At 42.3% G+C, this 22621-nt stretch overlaps 1 protein-coding gene across 2 annotated transcripts; it reads right to left on the reverse strand.

The window, feature by feature from the left end:
• Positions 1–2093: 2093 nt before the first annotated feature.
• On the reverse strand, positions 2094–21668 carry LOC117359868 (neuropeptide Y receptor type 4-2-like). Of its 2 annotated transcripts, none has more exons than XM_033943264.1 (2): positions 21588–21668; positions 2094–5129 (listed from the first exon to the last, which is right to left on the reverse strand). In XM_033943264.1, exon 2 carries the CDS (start codon positions 4997–4999, stop codon positions 3806–3808), a length of 1194 nt encoding a protein of 397 aa, XP_033799155.1. In that variant the 5' UTR covers positions 5000–5129; positions 21588–21668; the 3' UTR covers positions 2094–3805. The 2 variants fall into 2 exon arrangements, with proteins under 2 accessions (XP_033799155.1, XP_033799156.1); XM_033943265.1 differs by lacking the exon at positions 21588–21668 and adding an exon at positions 19218–19274.
• Positions 21669–22621: the final 953 nt, after the last annotated feature.

Raw genomic sequence — 22621 nt, forward strand, 5'->3', positions numbered from 1 at the left:
CCACGGACTGAATATCAGAAGGGAAAGGTGTTTAACTGGCAATGTGGATGTGGGCATTTATGAACTTGTTCAAAACCAGCCTGATGTTCAAAGACCAAATTCTTGCATATGTGGAGGGGAGATAATCAAAAGAAACGTCTAAGTCCATTTTGGCCTAAGTCGCAAGTCGCCCAAAGTCAGACATGGGAACAGGTCCATTTTCGAAAAATATGGCCAGCATTTTTTTTTTTTTTTTTTTATCGTCCAACTGTACGTCCAGCCTTCTGATCGCCCAGTTGCATTTAGAAGACCTAGGATTCCAGATTGTCTCATCTGCCACACACTCAGCAGGCAACATCCTAGACCTAATGTTTATTCACGAACTGACCCCCAAATCCCTAAAGAATTGCTCACACGGTCACACCACCACCTCATTACTTTCCACTTCCCTGGCAAACCCCTACCACGGCTCTCAAAAACCACCATCCAACTAGGAAAGCGACCATGAAACAACTAAACCCAACTAACTCGCCCTTAGACCCATGCCCATCCAACCTCCTACTATCAGTTCCAGATGCCTTCACTGAGTCCATCCTTCCTCTCATCAATGCCTCCCTAGCAACTGGGAACGTACCACTCTGCTGGCAATCCGCCCTCAAACCCATTGTCAAGAAACCCACCCTCGACTATATGGATCTAAGTATCTACAGACCGATCTCCAATTTGCCTCAAAACTACTAGAGAAGATAGTGCTATGACAGCTACAACCCTTCCTAGATCAACAAGAAGCTCTAGCCAAGTTCCAGTTGGGCTTCAGAGCATGCCATAGCACAGAAACTGTCCCTTTGGATATCATAGATGAATGCTGGTCCATCCTGGATAAGGGAAATGATGCCCTACTGATCCTGCTCGACCTCAACACAGCCTTTGATACTGTCGATCACCAAATCCTGCTTACAAAACTTACCAACCTAGGAATCACAAGGTCAGCACTCTGATAGTTCTCATCCTGTCACAGAGAACACAATCCGTTCTGTTCAGTTCAGATTCCTCTAAGCATAAACAAAATGTGGGGTCCCCCAAGGAGCATTACTATACCCACTCCTTTTCAACCAATACATGTGGAGGGGCATAATCAAAATAAATGTCTAAGTCCGTTTGGGGCCGAAGTCGCCCAAAGTTGGACACGGGAAAAGGTCCATTTTCAAAACATACATCCAACTTTTTTTTTTTTTAATCATATTTATTGAAGTCAACCAAAGTAATAAAGGGCATTGTTGTTCTTTAGTTTTTCGAATGTACACCATGTAACCTTTCTGCCAGTACTGTGCTCTCTGCTGGTGTGGCTGCTTGTCCTTTATTGTTTTTGTACTCTTCACAGCCGCTTGTATTTGGCTTTTTTTTTTTTTTTAAATCGTCCAACTGTATGTCCAGCTGTCTGATCGCCCAGACCACTAAATAGTCCATCTTTATACCCCATTTTTGACCAAAAATTTATCCAATTCACAAACACCTAGAAAAAGACCTTTTGTGTGTGGGAGGGGGCCAAAAAAGTGATGGACTGAACACCCAGACATGGCACCAGAGTAGTGGGGTACCTTACAGGGTACTGCTGTGAACTTCACAAAAAGGGTCCCACATACACATCTCACTACAGCTCCCTTATAGGTCATGGTGAGCCCCCCAAAACACCCCCAGAATCTACTAGACCCACCTATCTACCACCCCAATAGCAGTATAAAAGGGCTTGGGGTTTTTTTTGGGGGGTGGACATTTTTCACCATGAATACAGTGATTAGAGTGGATTATGGGCCTGGGTCCTCCTCTCCATGGTTCACTAACCCACCCCCAAGACCACTTAAGCCACCTCTGTGCAGCTCTACTAGGCTTTCCTATGCCAGGCTGCCATGTGCTGAGGTTCTGGAGGCAGATATGTAAAGTTGTTATTATGATTTTTAGGGGGGGGTCAGAGATCACTGAGGCAGTGTGTGTGGGTCTGTACTTTGTGTCTGCAGTGGTTATTTGGTCAATTTGGATACCTTCTTGTGACTTAGACCTGGTTCTAGATGGCTTAAGTCACAACGTCCAAGTTCCGTCTAGGCAGTGTTGTAAAACTTTCAGTTATACATGCAGTATGACTAAGTCTAGGACTCCCCACGTCCTGCCCAAATCCCACCCTCGACACTCCTCCTGAAACGCCCCTTTTAGCTCTGGGCGTACTGCAGCATTGTGAAAGCCTAAGTCGTTTGTAGATAAATCTAAAACCCGGTTCGATCATTAGCACTTGGATGACCTTTGTTACTGATCGTCCAAGTGCCGATTTAGGCCAGTTTTTAGACGTATTTCTGTTTCGATTATGAGCCCCTTTGTGTCTGAAGAGTTTTGCAGACAGATAGGATGCACATACTTTAAAGTCATTTCATATCAAGTATAAAATCCAAGCACAGATTTTGTTTTTTAGACAAATAATTATTTCTAACCAAATCTCCCAAAGAAGCCTCTGGAATGGTTCTTTTTAAAGTGGCTAAAAATCCATTTCTTATTGGGAGAGAATGGCAACAAAAGACAAAATAATAACCATCCAGTAGTCCAGTTTCTCTAGTCAACTGGTTAACCAAACTTTTCTTTAAGTTTTATGTAACCAACAATTTCCCTCTGCCACTTGCTAGTATGTCATCTTCCCAGCATAAGGGCCAATCAACTTCCATATTGTCCTTTATTCTGTAAAATCATTCAACAAGATATATTGATGCATCTCTGGAGATATGTTATCCATATTCAAAGTAGGGATGATAGAAATAAATCTTACCAAGACCGCTTAAATTACTCAAATTCAGCAGCACATTTTTGTAATCTAATCTTGTACCTAGTAGGTATATTACTTTAATTTGTCATTGATATCATCAGAAAGAATAAATCATACAAACTTACATGTTCATGCTACTGATATCAATGACAAATTAAAGTATAGCTACCAGTTACAAGATTAGCTCTTGAGCAGAGTTCACCACCTTGAGTGAAGTTTGATGCCTTGGTATGGGTTATTACTATGATTCCTGCTTTGATGTTGATATTTACCTATGGAGGATTTTTGTCCCTTTTTATTTTGCATATTATTTGATGCGTTACCCATGCCATCGTTTTCCTCAGCAGAATGAAGACTTGGCATCTATTAACAATTGAACAACAATATAAAGCTTGAATTTGCTCAATGACACAGCAATACTGTGCATTAATATGCAGATGAACTGGTTCCTGGGCCTAGCTTCTTCCTTCTTCCTGGGTTGTAGTGCCTGGTGATATTCACAGTCCTTGGGAGAGGGAGACTCAGACTTCAAAAGACAATGAAACCTAACAACCAGATGAAGAAGAAGTTGTAGTCCGTGACCTCCAGTCAAAAAGTGTTGCAAAAGTTGGGCTGCATGAGGGGGTTATAAAAACTGGGGATACACCCCAGGTAGTTTTGAGTAAATGGCTGTCCTGTAGATGCCATATATAATTGAGCTGAGATCCTAAAAGAGCAGGAGATAAATGCTAGTTCAAAAATAAAAGCAAAAATGAAGCAAAATAATAATCTGGAAGTAGATGAGCTATGTAAAGGAGATTAAAGTTTATTTATGTACAGTACAAATAAAAATTTAGCATGTTCTCTCAGGAGAAGCGCCTCAGGGCAAGACCGCAGTCCCATAAATCCTTATGAGATCCACTGTCCAGAACATATTTATCTTTCGGAGTAATGTCTTTCTATTGCGTTCAGTCATCAGAGTTCACTGCTACTGCATAAGAATTTCCATACTTCCATTGTTGTCAGATGAATTCATTGTAGTCACTTGACTGAGCTGAATACATCCTTATCATTGTTTCTTGAATGAATAGTTCTGCAAAAGTTCTCCATCTCTTGGGCAGGGCTATTTCCCGAGTTGAGTTGCAAGGAGCCCTTGGAAACCTCGCTCTGCATAGTTGAGAGTGGGAAATGTTCATATTCTTCTGAAATGGGTGCCCTCCACTTGCAGCTCTGAATTACTGATTTCACTTCTTTTTTGAAGTTGCTGTTCAGGAAACCATAGATAATGGGGTTGATGCAGATGGAAACCATGGCTAACAAATGGCTTAGTGAGAAAATAAGATTATAGTAGCAGATTCCAATGATTTCATGATTCCAATCATAAATGCTGTTGAAGATATTTAACGGCAACCAGCAAATAGCAAAGGCAGCAACCATAGATGCCAGCATAACATTTATTTTCTTCATGTTGGTCATTCTGCTGTTGTACTCGGTTTTCTGAAAAATATCTTTTCTTTTCTGCAGACGTAAATAAATACGTAGGTAACATACTGTGATAAAGAAAAGGGGAATGCAGTACTGCAATATGAGCAGTGAGGTCATGTACATGACCCGATGATGTTCCGAAGGCCATGAGTGAATGCAAATAGCTTTATCAGCATAAAAGTCTGCAATGCTAGACAGCTTCTTGTGCATCTGGTCTGTCAGGACTGAGAAGATGACATAGGGTAAGGAGATGAAGCAAGCCAGCAGCCAAATTGCCACAACAGCAAGGTAGGCCTGAAGGGAGCTGGGCTTCCAGCCTGTGGGATTTATTATGAGCTGGTGTCTTTCCAAAGCAATCAGAACCAGAGACAGAATGGACACTGTCACCGACATGCACTGAATAAAGTCATTCATCTTGCACATAATTTCCCCAAAGACCCAGTAGTCCATGATCGTGTACACGATAGTAAAAGGTAGACAGAATATGCAAACCATAGTGTCAGAAAAAGATAAACTTGCAATCAATATGTTAGTTACATTGGCTTTTTCTTTCTGCCTAGTTATGACAAAAATCAAGCAAATATTTCCAAGCAATCCGATGATGGTTACTATGCTGTATGATACACCTAAAAGCGGAGTGAGGTCAGTTGTGTTTTCACACCGATCAAAAAACGATGGGAGGAAATCAATACTGTTGTTCCTAATAAATGAGGCTGAGGGCTTCATAGGAAGGATTCTGGAGCTGTTCATGATGTACAGAATTCAAAGAAACTTCTACAGGAGAAATAAGAAGCAGGCTACGTGCGGTTCTCTCTTGTCACATCTGGATGATATTGAATCTCATGTCTTCTACCTGGTTACAGAGGACCAACTTGAAGGCCTGTAGGGAAAATGATATATTATTGGTTTGGACACAAATAAGAAGGAGCAAAGACAAATAGACAACAAGAGCCCTTGTGATAAGACTAGATGGCTGCAGGCTGCAGGCCAAAAAAAACCCCCACTTTACATATTTATTGAAAGATCAGGAAACAATGCCAGAGCTACTCAAGATAGCTAACTTTTGGATAAACAGTGATTCTGCCAAGTTCAAACACTAAAAAAATTAGGCTCTTATTCTACTGATAAGATCCATAATTTACAGCTTGATTCCAAATGTAAATCTTCCAATAATACTGCATTATCTTTTAGAGGGTTTGGATTTTGAGGTAACCGGGGGTGGAGGAGGAGGGTTTCTCTGGGGTATACTGTGGATGATTTCTTTTTTTTAATCTTAGCTCAGTTGAAAAACCTTGTGAGTAGAACCAGAGCAACCTCCTGTCTGTCCAAAGTTAAAAACAATTGACCTCCTGACCTTTTTTTTAAGTTCAAGAAATTTTTATTGAGTTTTGCAAAAACGAGAAACAGAACATATGTTATGAAACATAAAGTACAAAATCTCGATGAGCATACTGGTATTATTGCAATGGTACAATTGATAATACAGAAATAAAATAAAATACAAACAATAACAGAAGTTAGTTAGAGGCAAATTATGAATGCTTTAAAAGATCAGTAGCGACACCTATCCTGAAAAGTCATTAGATCCCTCTTTTTGTGAGAGTTATCATCCAGGAGATACTTTTGGAGAGTTGCAGCAGAACTAGTTGCACTGCATTGTTATCCTAGAGAGAAGTATGTTGTTTGATTGTACCTCTCTAGTTCTTGCCTTTGATGCAGCCTTCAGGTGAGATGTGGCCACGTTAGGCATGTGTGTTTGTTGTATTAAACCTTTTCATTATACGTTTGTTCTATTGTTCTTGCATCGCAGATCATCTGCCTCTCTTATGCCCTTCACGTTTACTACCCCAGGTTGAACATAAGCTTTTCCATACTGTGATAGACCAAACGTCCATCAAGCCTAGTATCCTGTTTCCAACAGTGGCCAATCAAGTTTACAAGTACCTGGTAAGATCCAAAAAAAGTAAAGCAGATTTTATGCTGCTTATCCTAGAAATAAGCAGAGGATTTTCCCAAGTTCATTTTAATAATGACATATGGACTTTTAGGAAATTATCTAAACCTGTTTTAAACCCTGCTAAGCTAACTGCTTTTATCACATTCTCTGGCAACAAATTTCAGAGTTTAATTACAAATTGAATAAAGAAATATTTTCTCCAATTTGATCTAAATTTACTATTTAGTAGCTTCATTACATGCCCCCCTAGTCCTTGTATTTTTGGAAAGAGTAAACAGAAGAATCACAATTACTATTTTCACTTCACTCAGTATTTTATAGATCTCTGTCATATCTCCCCTCAGCTATCTCTTTTCCAAGCTGAATAACCCTAGCTTATTTAACCTTTCTTCATTTGTCATTTTTTACATTCTGCTATAGCTTTTTGAGATTCAGTCAAAATTGCACACAATATTTGAGGTGCAGTTGCACCTTGGAGCGATGCAAAGGGATTGTAATATTCTTAGCTTTACTCTCCATTTCTTTTCTAATAATTTCTAACATTCTAATTGCTTTCTTAGCTGCCGCCACCCACTGAACAGAGGGTTTCAATATATCATCAACAATGACACCTAAATCCTTTTCCTGTGCTGTGACTCCTAATGTGAGGCCTTACATGACCTTTGGTAACCTCAATTGGTAAACACTGCAGGGAAAGAAAGAAGCCACTTCTGCCAAACTCAGGGCTAGATTCACTAAGCTCACCGATTGTGTCCCAACCAGTTTGCAAGCGTTCCCCGACCCCAATCCGATCCGCTCATGCAAATGAGAGGAAATGGCATGCATAAATAAGAAGCTCTCTATTCACTAAACAGAAGAAGGAACACCGAATGCGCTTGCCGATCCAAAATGAAGCGACTGCTAAGGACAAGCCACACACGTCCTTGCCGACTGTCCTGCTCTCTGCCACCCTGAAATCCCAGTATCAAAATAAAACCATCAAAATAAAACATTTTTGGAATGTCTTTAAAACACATCTCCCTTGTGCAAAAACGCAGTGCAAGCCCATGGTTTTAACCCGCGGGTTTAAAGCGGGGCTGCACAAGGCGTGTTCTGTTCCGTAGTCTGGCTGCAAAGTGTGTTCTGTTCCATTCTGGCTGCACAAAAATTGAAATGATTCCTGAATGTCCACTCGTGGGGCCAGCGAGTGTAGCCACCTCAAGCTTGTGTGGAGAGCATGCTCATGCACGGATCGCATCTACAGGCAAATAGGATGGTCTGCGCCTGCGTCTGGATCGCTCTGCAGCTATCCGTAGGGTGGCTGTGGGGCGTGCGTCCGATCACATAATTTGCATGAGGACCGTGTCGTGAATCGGTCGCCCAGCAAGACTCGGCCACGGATCACCCAACAACGGTGAGTTTAGTGAATCTAGGCCTTAGTTCCTGGTCTGCCTTAAATCACAGTCCAAACCAGCCTTCATTGTTGACCTTTTCCGACTGTAGCACTGGCTTCCTCTGCAGTCAACTGAGGATCTGCTTTTTTGTGCTGTGGATCCACTCTGGTGTAGCTTACCCCTGGTCCAGCTGCCAATTACCTTTCATCCTAACACTTCTCTAGGCTTCCTCTCTCTCAGAAGTGCCCAATCTGCTGTATAAATCCCTGTATCCTGAAGCATGCAAGGTTCTGCCCAGTCCTTAGGGACTTTTGACCCCCCTCTCCTATTGGTAGCAGAAGACTGGAAGCCCCTAGCTTCCAGAGAAAATCTTTCCTTCTTTCCAATTCCCTTCTTCCTTAACTAAAGGAATTTTTCTTTTAAATCCTTTTACGTGAGTCACTTAGCCTCTACTTACTGCAGCTGTTAGTTCCTGACAATGAGCAGAGTCTTATTAATTAGTATAGGTGCTAGCTACAGGAACAGCTGATTTTGCTACCCTTATAGCCCACTTCCTTATAGGATTTGTAGTTTCCCTACCATTTTTTTTTTTTAGCATCAGTAGCCATAAAGTGAGACCTGAATCTACAGTAGACTCTCTGTTAACCAGAACTCTCAAGCAACCAGCAAAAAAAAAAAAAAATCAAAGAAATACTATAATAGTTTAAATAAAATTGAAAATAAAATCAATTTCTGGTGGAAATTTAAGTGTAAATTTGGCATGCCACACCTAAGTACATCCATGCTTTGCCTACCACATGTCTGGTAGTTTGTCTGAAACAGTTTATGGTATGGCATAGTATTAGATAAGCCTATTTATAATAGTAACTCTCAAGCAACCAGAAACTACATTTATCCAGCATCTATCAATCCCCAAGGGTGCCGGTTAACTGAGACTCTACTGAACTTCTCCCCCATGACATGGGCACAGCTATGCCTTGTCATAGTAAGTTTTAGGCTGGTGTGACAACTTTGCCTCTTCTTGGATACCCAGGTCTTAAGAACTTGAATGCATTTTCTCCTGATCTTACGGATTAACCTCTACAATGTTTTATATCTAAGGCCGATTGATAACATACTATTAAAGCTGCAGACTGTACAAAGCATTGCAATTAATAGATTTCGGTGCCCCTTGGAAAATAAGTAATACCCCTCTTCTTCATATATTTCATTCACTCTTTGATGTTGATTTTTCATTGTCTGTAAGACAAGAATCCATTGTTTTGGTAAGCAGGTTTGCTAGTACAAGCCAGGAAAGGAATTTAGTCCAATCAAGAGCAGTTGTGGATATCCCTACAGTGCATAGAGGAGATGAGAGAAAGAGAGTGTGTGATGTAGTAGTATAGAGATTGGTAAGGATTTGAGGTTTAGGAAAGAAGAGGACAGACTTGCAGTGCTTCCCTATCTTACAGGGCAGGTGTTACCATTAGGTGAACTAAGCAGTCACCTATAGCACCAGATTTTGGGGAATGGTAAAGTAGCTGACAAACTTGCAGGTCACAGCAGCATGCTGGATTACCTGGTCCCACCTAGGTAGTCAAGTTTATTTACCGTATTTAATTTTCTATACCATTCTCCCAGGGGAACTCAGAACAGTTTACATGAATCTATTCAGGTGCTCAAGCATTTATGTCTGTCCTGGCAGGCTCACAATCTGTCTAATGCACCTGGGGTATTGGGGGAATTAAGTGACTTGCCCAGGGTCACAAGGAGCAGTGTGGGTTTGAACCCACAACCTCAGGGAGCTTTAACCACTGCACCACACTCTCCCAGGTAGTGTGGCATGCTGGTGATCTCCAGACCCTGCCAGAAAAAAAATTTCTGCAGGGCAGGTCAGCAGCTGGGTAGTAAAGCCAGGGCCTGGGCCAAGACTCATGATTCTCCAGAAAAAGGAGGATGGTAAAGGCCAGATTCTAGATGAGAAAGGAGAGAAGGAGAGGCAGGGATAATGGATGTTGAGGATAGGGGTATAAGCACCGCTGCCAAGTAACCCAGTTCCAGAAAGCAATGTGGGATCTGTAATCTTTTTTTAATTTAAACATTTTATTAAATTTTCATAACAGGCAAAATACAGTGTCAAAGCAGCTCCTGATTGGTTAAGCCCGACTTTACTACAGGAAGAGGCGGTTGGAGCAGACTGCAAGTGATTTTCTCCACTCGCCGGCGTTCCAGCTGTCCTCTCCTGCCTCTCCAGCTCCCCTCTCCTGCCTCCCCTGCCTTTTGACAGATGAAAAATCGCATTTGTGGTTTTTTTGAAATTTGCGGGGGTTCCTGGAACGGAACCCCTGTGGATTTCAGGGGAGTACTGTATATAAAATATAACATACAAAGTAACCATAGTAATATTGTCATTGTCATAAGGGAAGAAATACTACAATTATTATCAGTTTATAATTAATAGAAACACAATCATAATACCCACTGATGAGATAGTATATTGTATACATGAAAGAGAAGTTTCAAGATGTTTCCCAATCTTACAAAATATATGGTATGTATTGGGTTTTTTCTGCAGCCTTAAGTTCATATTTATAGATAAGACAAATTGTATGCCATCAAAAGATATCATTCAGATTTGTGGCAGAAATCATATAAGAGGGAGTGAAAAGTGGCAAGAAGTGGCTATTGGAGGAGTTGGCAAGGCAGAGGTAGACTTGATAGAGGAAGAGATGGGGCAATTGAGGGGGGGACACAGTAACGGTGCTGGGCTGGAAACGATGAGAATGAGAAGATAGACAAAGGGAGATATTGGGCAGGCCATGGAGGAAAGCATGAAAGAGCGTATGGAGTTTAGAGTTACCATATAGCTCCAGAAAAAGGAGAAATACTATTCCATTGGAAAAACTAACCAAAAGACCCCCAATTTCTATCAAACACAAGTCCTTTTTTAAAAACTTTATTTAGTTTTTAATACCAACAAAAAGTGCAATACAATTTATATACAAATAATAATAATCAACCAAGTACTTATAATCAATCAGTATCTATACAAAAGATAAAAATTCCCTCCCCCATCCATCATTACCATCAGGAATAATACCAAAACAAAAGATATACCCCCTCCTGCTCCCACCCCCTCTAGTCCTTATGGTAAGGTGGCGGAGTAGCTTCAGACTTAGAGCATGTACACCATCTGGTGTTAATCTTCAACTCTGTGATTGCTCTTAGTTATAATCATTGGCTTCCAACCACCAACCTCCCTATTTACTTTTTCTATCCTCTTTTTTATCCTTTTTTACTTATTATTCACAATCTTTAAATATTTTTTTCTTCCTTATAAAAATAATTTTCATATCACACCAAGCTGTTGTCTTCTTCTCGGGAGGGACTCATGTTAACAATACTTTCAGGATCTGTCACCTCTTATGGTCTAGTGGTATTTCACAATGAGAAAATCTTGCTGAGAACAAACACTCTTCCAAATTTATAGTATTTCTAGTACTTATCTGAAATGTTCAGTTTTTTAATAGTGGCACCTTCCAAACACTTTCTTTCCAGTTAGTCATTAATTCACACTGCATAAGCCGCTTCAAAATACACCAGAAAAGAAAGACAGATTGAGACATCTAGGTTTTACTGCCATTGAAGATAATGGAAATAAAACCTGGATGTCTCAATCTGTCCTCCTTTTTCTGGAGCTATATGGTAAACCTAATGTAGTTCCACAGAGGGGAGAGAAGAAAGAGAGAGAAAACATAATGGGGCAGTGATAGGAGGAATGCTGTGATGGAGTCCTCACTTAGGGTTGCCAACTGGATCCAGATATGCCTGGCAGGTTTGATTCATTCTGGGTTTATCTCATTGCATGCAAGATCTTGTAGTCTTGCTCGGCGTAAGGAATGCAATGGGGAAATGAGAACTACAAGTTCCTGCATGCAGTGGGGTAAACCCAGAACTGTATCAACACTGTCAGGCAAATCTGGATTCAGTTAGCAAATGAGGAAATGCTGTGCCAGATTTGCCACTCAAGCAAGTTAGAGGGAAACAGCAACACACAATCAATGTAGCGAATAAGAACTGAAGTGGGCCTCAGACTCAATAAAAGGAGGTACTCATATTCAAGGAAGCGGAAAGTTTATTAAGGGACCCGACATGGCCCATGTTTCAGAATAATGCCTGTGACAGGGAATAAATGTTGTGAAGGAGCCTGACACTACCTGTGTGGAATCATTTGACATCTGACATAGGCATTATACCAAAACACAGGCCACATTGGGCTCCTTAATAAACTTTCTTCTTGCTTGGATATGAATGCTGCCTTTTATTCCATTGAGGCCTACTTCACTTCTTTTACTAGCCAGATTTGCCACTGCCAGTGGAAAGGTACTAGATTTGCTGCTAATAGGTAAGTGGAGTTGGGGGTGAGGGACACAATACTGAAAATTTCCGTAAGGTGTCCAGTACACTTGCACTGGATCTGCTATCTTTTTTGGGATGCATGCATCCACTTTGTGTCTGCACCAGCTGCTCTACGGTGTACATGTAAATTCTGTGTCCATGACCTATCATGCTTTGCTTCAGCCAGGGTGGTGTAATTGTGTTGAGGTGAGCTTCCCCAATCATTTTGAAAAGTTGACTTCTGCAGGATTATACAGTACATCCTCCAATGCATATAAATATATGGCAAATGTGTGTTAAATGACTGGAATAGATTTTGTGCAAACTATTTAAGCTTTCTGGGAAGGTGTAATGCAAGGTAGATTACTTTATAAAAGAATAATGAGATTAGCTAGTGCTGCATAAATATCAAAAAGGAAATGTGGTGACCAGTTTTATGGCTTCACCATAGCAGTGTGTGCTGCAGCCCAGAAAACCAGCTTAGGTGAGCTATGAATATGCATTTGCAAATTAGAAATACACTTTTGCTTCAACAAAATAAGAAATGTGAATAATGTGCTCATTTCTGAAGCACATAGATGTCTCAAAATAGCCACAAACCTCCATCTTCCGAAAACGTCTAAATCGTGATTTTCAAAATGCAAAATTAGGACATTTTTTTCACTGCAATTCATCTAAATAATAAAGAGGCATATTGGAGACGTGTTTTGGGCAGGACTGTGGAAGACCCAGAAGTTGGATGTCTTTCTGTGATAATGGAACAGGAAGAAAAGTCCAAGCCCAAAAGGACTTTTTATTGTTTCTAGAACATTCTCATATGCAGGACTTGCCTTTGGAATTCCATACTTCATGACTTCTTCGAGGGAATATCTTACCAGGGTAGGATTAACCAATAGGCCAAGTAGGCATGTGCCTAGAGCCCGAAATAGTCAGGGGGGGCCCGATGAAGGAGGGCATCAACATTGTTTTTTCTAAACGGTGATGGGTCCCTCCAGCATCAATTGGCAACGCGGCCCCCCCTCCCCCATCGACGGAAAGTAAGACAAGCAAGCAACATGGGTAAGAAAGGCAACAGGAACTGTAATTGTGCAAGCGGTGCTGCTTGCCCAAAGCTTCCCTCTGACGAAGCTTTCTGTTTCCGCCTGGGCGCATGGTGGGGTGGGGTGGGGTGGGGCAGGGGGCCCAGTGTACTTGTGTGCCTAGGGGCCCTCGACGAATTAATCCTGCCTTGTATCTTACTCCTCCTTCCGGAAACTACTGAAACCTATTCTCTTTCATCTTCACTATGGATCCATCCAAAGTCCATTAATGAATGTCTCTAGCTAGATGTTGTATCTGGCACTAGCCTTTCTTGGATAATAAATTGAGGCATTTGTTCTGTCTATTAGGCTGGAATGAAATTCAAAACTATAAACTGTCTAGAGTTTACTTTAGTTTAATTTTTAATCTTTCTCATTTTCCTGTTATTAATATTTATACATTTAGGTTGTTAGTTTAACTATTCTATCTTTCCTTATAATGTAACTATAATACTCATTTTCTTGGATCTTGAGGGGGGTTTCTTTGCCTTCAATGTTCTTTACTTTCCTCCCTCTTATTATATATCTCTCTGTAATGTTAGTGATGTCTTCTCTTCTATGCTTAATTAGATTGTGAGCCCATTCAGGACAGAGAGAGTAGCTCAATGCCTATATTTAGTACTGTAAACCGCTTAATACCTATGTTCAAGCAGTATATCAAATGCAACAAACCCAATCCAATCCAATCATGTCTAAATTACTCAAAAAGGTGCTGACTGACCAGCTGACCATTGGATGAATTAAGACTTGACCTAGGGTTACCAGATGTCCGGGAAAATCTTTTTAGAGGACTATCCAGGTGTCCAGAGGGATTTCCAAAACCCAGCAGTTTGTCCAGGTTTTGGAAGTCCCCGATCTCAGGGCTGTGTCTGGAGGACATCTGCATATGCACAGACATCGATGCAATGATGCTCTCATCAAATTAAGGTTCTAAATGGGCTAGACTTCCTGCACGTCAGACTGACAATTTATCCCATAAAATTACTGTCAGGCTTTTTTTTTTCATTTCTTCAGCTTCCTAGAAAGAACTAAAGAAACCTAGACTCTCTATCCATCTTCCTTTCATACTCCTACATGACCTAACTTCTATATTTCAAGCATCGTTCCTCTTTGTCTATCATAGAAAGATTAGGGTTCTCTCCTATTTTGTGCTTATGGGCAAAATGCTCACCCTATATGTTGCCTTTGAACCATGCAAACCTGTGTAAACTAACTCTTCTCATGCCACACTCCTTGTCACGTTTCCCAATGAATAAACCCTCATTCTATAAAAGTCGCCCAAGTTTACCTGCCAAAATTTAGGTACGATCCTGAGATATACATGCAATTTAATTGGTTAATGAGCCAATTAATGGTAATATTTGGGTGCCAGGAAAAGAATAATTCCCCAGACATAAGGTACGACAGCGATAGGAGCAAGAATAGAAATTGCCTCTGGGACTGTTGGTCTTGCCAAAAGTGATTATATCCAACTGCCTTCAATCTCCATGATCATAGCTCAGCTTCTACACTGGGAAGGGTGGTGTGTGGTCCCCATTCCTGGTAAGGAAGTGTTGGGAGTGCATTCGATCCCCTGCTCCATTGTTGCAGATGTATGACTGTGAGCCTGCATGACTGGATGTGTGCAGATGTACCATACTCCAGGTCTACAGGCCCATAGTCTTGGTACATACACCTCTTCTAAGTAACCCAGGACAAGAAGTATGTGTTCGGCAGGTGTGTCCTATAGGACCAGAGAGAATGGGTATAGATCAGGGGTTCTTAAACCTGTGCTGGGACACTCTCAGCCAGTTGGGTTTTCAAGATATCCCTAACAAATAAGCATGAGCGAGATTTGCCTATACAGTAGTTAGTAGGCATGCAAATTTCTATTATGCATATTCATTAGGGATATCTTGAAAACCCAACTGGCTGAGGGTGCCCCAGGAAAAGGACAGGTGTAGATAAAAGAAGGGAGTAAGAAGAGACAAAAGAGAGAGGTAAGAAAGAAATTGGGCAAGAGAGGAGAATGAGACGAGGGGAGTAAGAAGCATAAATGGGAGAAAAAGTGTGTGAGTAGGTGCGAGTGCAAGAGAATAGAGAATAACCACGCATGAGTACTTTTCTATCCATGCCTAAACACACACAAATCCCTTTTCCCCTCAAAGACCAACACCCAGAATAGTGATCTACCCTTCTGCTAGAAACGTTAAGTTTTGCCCAGGGTATATCGACAAAGCCTAGATACTACTATGTGCATATTCACTTTGGTCCCCCTGGACCTGATATCCACCTACCTCTTACTCCCCGGAGGCAGGGGGGGGAGACAGATGCTGGTGAAAAGGAGGGAGCAGGGACCAGAATGATCTGCCGCACCTTTGTAAACTTTAACTAGCACCTCCTTTTTTCTCCGGCATTTGAAACAGAACCAGGCATGATTCTCCCTCCCTTCCCACTCAGTAAATTCTTTTCTGAGGAGAACCCTGCCTGTGTTTGGTTCTCAGTTACTGAAATGTCCTCTGTGGCACTTCATGTGAAAAGTTTGCCGACACCTGTCATAGAATATTGACAATTGGTTTCTGGCATAGTACAATACACTTTTGGGTCAACATTTAAACACCACAGTAAGCATTTAAATTAAGCAGTGTTTAAATTCACCACAGATATTCAGCACTTCTATCTATCTGAGTGGTGCTTAATAGCTGTGCAGAGGGACTTCACTATGGCAGTATGAGGTCTACTTTCTGGACAGCTATCTGGTTAAAGGTGGGACTTTGTTTTGTTTGGGGTTTTTTGCTCTCATTGATTTTGTTTATTTGGGAGGGGGTTACCTTAGGTTTGTTCTAACCTTTTTGGAATAGCAGACTGAATATCACTGCTCTCCAGGTAACTTGACATTGTGCCTACTCACCTGCCCAGCACTATTTAGAGCAGTGGTCTCAAACTTGTGGCCCGGGAGCCACATGTGGCCCGCAAGGGACTATTTTGTGGCCCTCAGTATGTTTATCATAATCACAAAAGTAAAATATAACAGTTTCTTCATCATATGTCTCTTTAGCTATAAATTACAATATTATTATTATGACTTAGCCAAAAGGAAAGATTTATAAACTATAAAGAGTTTTACCTCATGCAAAATTGTCATTTCTTTAATAAGACATTAACTATTTTTTTTCTGAGGTCCTCCAAGTACCTACAAATCCAAAATGTGGCTCTACAAAGGGTTTGAGTTTGAGACCACTGATTTAGAGAGTGATGAGACAGTCTCTGGGAGTTTTCAGTAACACTATCCAGATAGTGCTACTGAATATCAATGGATAGCAGGGACAAAGAAAATTATTCAGAAAACAGCAGCCATTTATTTAAATATTCCCCTTTGACTATTTGGCCCACTTGTTTTAACTTTATTAAACAAATAGGTTAAACCTCTTTCAGACCAATATTTTTGGAATATATTTAAAACTAATTTGATAATAATTATTATTTGGATTTCCATTTATTAAATGGCAATACCAACCAAGCTAATGATAATTTGCAAGAAATACATTCCAAAAGTAAAAATATACAGTGCATACCGCAATGCATAGCTAAAACCCTTTATAATAATTATTGCCCTGTAGCAAACATTCCTACATTGGCTAAAACCATGAAAGCAGTACTTGCTCTTCAATTTCAAAATTATTTTGAATATCGCCGGTTACTGGATCCAGTACAGTTGGGATTTTGCTCTTCCTATATAGTAGGGAAACTGTGTTGATTGGATTTCTTTCAGAACTTCAGCTATTTTTTGATAAGAGCTATCTGGAGCAGCGCAGAGCATTCAGCGTGGCTCCCCGTGCTAATAACCACTATCGTGGGGGGGGGGGGGTTACTTTTCAAGTTATTTTGTTTGGATTTGTATATATTGATTATGTAATGATTTTATAGTGATTATATCTGGACTATGTATTGATTTATATTGATCACTTTAACTTTGTTGTACTTCACCTAGAACTTGGTTAAGTGAATTATAAAAGTCAAAACTAAATTTAATATAATTACTTTCCTCCTTCCTCTCCCCAAATACCCAGGAATTCCTGTTTAAGAATTCTTAAATACTTAGGCCCCCTTTTATTAAACTACCCCTGCGTTTATTAGCGCCAGGAGCCACGCTGAATGCCCTGCACTGCTTCCGACACTCATAGAGTTCCTATGAGCGTGGGGAGCAGGGCACTGTATTCAGCATGGCTAAAAAACGCTAGTAAAAGGGGGTTTTAGTGAAAAACTATCAGCTATATGAGTATTCCATACTTTAACAATATCATTCTATGGAAAAGCTAAGATCTTGCCTTTTATGATTGGAACTCTTTAGAATGCAATAAAGAGAACGTTAAAAAGGGACTGTACTGATTTATTTATTGCAAAGGATGTAAACAGAATGGCATGGGGGTCCTTTTACTAAGCTGTGCTACACAGTGGCCTGTGCTATTTTTATTACGTGGGTTTCCCACATGCTAAGGCCACTTTTTAGTGCGGCTCTAAAATGGCCGACATTGTCATTTTCCTATTAATGGCAACACGCCATTGTGAAACTAGCGTGTGGTCGTTAGCACATGACAACCTCAACATCACGTATTTAGTAGACGTTACAAGGGAAATTCTATAAGAGATGCCTAAAGTGAGGTGCCTTAAGTTAGTGCCTAACCTAGGGGGGGTCTTTTACTAAGGCGCACTAGCCAATTTAGCACGTGCTAAATGCTAACGTGTCCATAGAATATAATGGGCGCATTAGCATTTAGCGTGTGCTAAATCGGCTAGCGCACCTTAGTAAAAGACCCCCCCCAGTTAGTAAATTGGCTTTAATAATGAACTTTAAACAAGCTCATAATTGAAAAAATAAAATTTAATTGGGAGATAGATGCCTCTTTTCTTAGATGTGATTCTACTAAAGATAGGAGCCTATCACGTAGCGCTACTGGCGCCTAACACCAAAGTAGGTGTGTTTAGAAATGGAGATTCTCTAGGAGCCATTCTCTAAAGGACTTAGCCACCTATAATGTAGCCCTTTACATAGTAACATCGTAACATAGTAGATGACGGCAGATAAAGACCCGAATGGTCCATCCAGTCTGCCCAACCTGATTCAATTTAAATTTTTTGATTTTTTCTTCTTAGCTATTTCTGGGCAAGAATCCAAAGCTTTATCCGGTACTGTGCTTGGGTTCCAACTGCCGAAATCTCTGTTAAGACTTACTCCAGCCCATCTACACCCTCCCAGCCATTGAAGCCCTCCCCAGCCCATCCTCCACCAAACGGCCATATTACAGGCACACATTACATTACAGGCACCTAAGTTTTAAGTTAGGCACCTGTAAGCGTGATTCTGTAATAGGTGCCTGCGCAGTGGCATAGTAAGGGGGTGGGGGGCAGTCCACCCTGGGTGCCGTCTTGATAGGGGTGCCAGCACCCATCCTCCTCTCTGCCTGCCCCGCTCCTTTCCTGCCCTGCCCCCCTCCCCCACTATCACACGCACGCGCCCCTTCCCTTCCCCCATCCTTCTTTAACATTCGTGCGTAAGCAGCAACCCCAACCAGCATCAGCTCTTCCTCTGATGCCACTTCCTGGCTCCACACCTAGGAAGTGACATCACAGGAAGAGCTGACGCTGGTTGGGGTTGCTGCTCACGCCCCGAATGTTAAAGAAGGATGGGGGAAGGGATACAGGGGTATGCGCGCATGTGTGCATGCATGCACAGCAGGAGGGAACGGAGAAGGAGCAGGCGGGGGGGCAGAGAAGTGGGGAGGGGCACAATGCCCCAGGCGCCTCTCACCCTCACTATGCCACTGTCTAAGTGTGACTGACATACACTAGGCACTAGAGAGTTGCGCGGGGACAGAAATCCTACCCGTCCCCGCCAAAATCCCACCCATCCCCGTGAGGAATCCCACCCGTCCCTGCTAGGAATCCCTCCATCCCCACCTGTCCCCGCGAGGAATCCCCTCTGTCCCCTCCCGTCCCCGCGAGGAATCCCCTCCATCCCCGCCCGTCCCTATAAACTTCAGAAATAGTTAGTTCATTTAATGATGCTACTGAATTAAAGGCTCTGGTAGAAACCCATTTACAAATAAAGAGACTATTAATTTGGAAATATTAATTGGGAAGAATACATACTTTCTAAACGGGTTTCTACCAGAGCCTCTAATGTAAATATAAAATATAAATACTCAGCATATGAGAACCCCCAAGCTGTCAGCTGAGGACTTCCTTTGCAGTTGTCCGGGGGTCCCTTTTGCCAAGCTTGGCAGGCAGCAGTAGCGTCCCTGAGTCACAGATGCTGGCACCTCAGTGGCTCATGGATGTTGCCAGCGACTGCTGTGCTTGGTGGAGGGGAGTTCTGGCCGTCTCTAGAGGTGGTCCTCTGCTGGCGGTGCTTGGGGATCCCCACCAGTCACAGCAAGGGTCAGCAAATACTTCAACACTGTAGAAATAAAACCAGAAATGCATTTCCTTTTCTTTTGAACACAATACAAAGACATCTGCTATATACATTTCCCAAAGCTAACATATTTTAGTCAATAAATTCCGTTTTTCACCTTTGTTGTCCGGAGACTTATTTTTCCATAAAGTTGGTCCCAGTTTCTTTTTTCCGCATTCCCATCTTCTGTAAATTCTTCTGTTGCTGTCCATTGGTTCATCCTACCATGGTCCAGCATTTATCCCTTTCTCATCTTTTGTGCCTGCCCACTAACCCCATGCCCAACATTTCTCCTTCTATCACCCCTCTCCAGCACCATGCCACATCTCTCCCTCCATTCCCTTCACCACTATGTCAACATTCCTCCCTCTTGCATCCATTTCAATCTGTCCCACTGTTCCCTTTCCACCACAATATTTCTCCCTCTCATCTGTACCTCACTTCCTCCCTATGACCAAAAATTTTCCTTTCTTTCATTCCTGTGTATACAACCATCTCTTTCCCTCCCTTCCTCGCTCCCAAGTTCATGCCTTCTGTGTCAAAAAACGCATTCCCTTCCCCACCTCAGCATCCCTTTCCCTCCCTTCCTCTCTCTCAAGTTCATGCCTTCTGTGTCCAAATAAGCATTCCCTCCCCCACCTCAACATCTCTTTCCCTCCCTTCTTCCATCCTCTTTCCCAAGTTCATGCCTTGTGTCCAAAAATGCACTCCCTCCCCCACCTCAGCATCTCTTTCCCAAGTTCATGCCTTGTGTCCAAAACACACTCCCTCCCCCACCTCTTTCCCTCCCTTCCTCCATCCTCTCTCCCAAGTTCATGCCTTGTGCCAAAAACGCACTCCCTCCCCCCTTTTGTGTTCCGCCTCCCAGCTCTCATCTGCAAGCAAAATGGAGCTCGAGCCGCGAGGCTCGTCTTCTTTTTCCTACCTGCCCTGCCGCAGCACACAGTCGACCGGAAGTCTTCCCGATGTCAGCGCTGATGTCGGAGGGAGGGAGGGCTTTGCTTAAGCCCTCCCTCCGATGTCAGCGCTGACATCGTGGAAGACTCCCAGTGAGCTGTGGGCTGCGGCAGGGCAGGTAGGGAAAAGAAGACGAGCCTCGCGGCTCGAGTGCATCGAACCCCGCAGGATCCCCGCGACCCCAGGGGGCATCCCCACAGGATCCCCGCGACCCTAGGAGGCATCCTCATGGGATCCCCGCGACCCTAGGGGGCGTCCCCACGGGATCCCCGCAACCCTAGGGGGCGTCCCCATGGAATCCCCGTGATCCGAAGGGGGAACCGGTCCCGCAGGATTCCCGTCATCCCGTCAGGATTCCCATTCCCGTGCAGCTCTCTACTAGGCGCCTCACTTTTGGCGCCTATCTTTTTTAGGCACCATTTACAGAATCTAGTCCTAAGGTCTCCTGCACTAATTCTGTGCTAATCAGTCAGCGCATGCCAATGCCAATGTACTAACTGATTAGCGCAGGGCATGCCTGCTCTCCCCCCCCCCCCAAAAACACCACACACCCCTTTGCTAAAATATAAACTGTGTTTTAACTCATGGGAAGCGCCTATCAAGCCCACTGTAAGTGTGGGGCTCCTGAACGCCAGACACTAGTGTCATTTTTAAGCAGCAGTAAACGCACATTAGTACTTATAGTCACCTAGCAAAAGGGCCCTATGATTTCTAAAGGGATTTCTCTGATTCTCTGCCTGTTGAAGTACCTTTGAAAAATCATGTTCTAACTATAAGTCCTCCTCTCTTCTAATTTAACGGCTTTCCATTTCTTTTCTTTGAAAATCAGAAACAAATTACAGTATTATAGAGCTGTATAAAAGGGAATACAGTGATCCCTGCCTTTATACTTCGGAGAGTTTTGCAGCTTCTTGTAGGCTTCTAGGTTCAATGGATCACAACTTGCTAAAGCTTGAAATAATGATCCAAGCTCTACCTGTAAATTGCAGTTCTGAAAATTGTTTTGATTGTCTCTGGCATCAACCTGAATAAATGTGCATATTTTATTCCTAAAGCTGTTCCCTCTTTGGAGTCTATTTTGCTTTTTTTTTTTTTTTTTGCTTGGTTGGGCTGAGAACTTTTCAGAACCCCCTCATAGGTTGCAAATGTTGAAAAGTCTTACCTGCCAGATGGCTGCAAAGCTACCTTCCATCATCTATTTCCATAGAGCATCTGTGCAAGCGGGTGCTCCAGTCAGAAGTCCAAAGGCAGACTTCCCTGCTCTGTGAATGCTCTTCCTCTTTATCTTGCTTTTTGTTTTCACAAGTGGCTATGAAGAGTTTTTATTTATTTATTTTTTCAGCAGCAGCTCAGTAGCGCCCTCTAGAGAGCAGCAATCAGCATGACTGAACTAATCCATTTTACAATAGTAGTATTTGGGGGGGGGGGGGAATCACATGATGGACTCAAACTGAGAGGACGTTCTCTGCTCCCTCTCATGCCCCGGTCAAACAAACAAAAATGGGGCAAGAACCTCTCTAAAAAGTCAAGAGTTGAGTGATAATATGGATAACAAAACCAATATAGTATAATCACTCAAACGTAGATGATCACTTGCTTCTCAATTATGTACAACTGTTAGTGAATTTATATGCTCAGAGAAATGGAGGTGATAACAGGGAAACCAACAACACACCACCTCACCGCCCAATCATCGCATAATTCAGAAAATTAGTTGTGAAGCTTATCACTATTATAAATGTTTACATTGGTGCTGAGAGCTACATTGTTGCAAAAATAGTCAACATTATGTTGTTGGCCTCTCATGCCCCAGCAGCTGTAACTTGGCAGTTTTCTTGTTCCCTTTTACCTACTGGCCCCTAAAAATATATCTATTGGATTGGGGAGCAGTGGAGCCATCAGGCAGTTCCCATGATATGCCTGGTCGCACCTTGAAGCCCAGCAGACTCCAGGGAGGCCACACTATACCTGTTAAATTGCCACTCCAGCATCCCCAATTGTATCTCCGGGCAGTCCAGCACTCACTTTCCCTGCGGAGTAGTTGAAGATCTTAAAAAAACATTTGTAGATGATAGACTTACTCAACTCCAGACCTTGGTGGATGGAATCAATGACAACGTGGAACGCCAGGCCACCAGGCTCCAACATGTGGAAGAGAGAGTGTCCATCCACGAGGACCGGGAAGAGGAGCTGATG

The sequence above is a fragment of the Geotrypetes seraphini genome, chromosome 4, assembly GCF_902459505.1.
Source record: "Geotrypetes seraphini chromosome 4, aGeoSer1.1, whole genome shotgun sequence".
Lineage (NCBI taxonomy): Eukaryota > Metazoa > Chordata > Amphibia > Gymnophiona > Dermophiidae > Geotrypetes > Geotrypetes seraphini.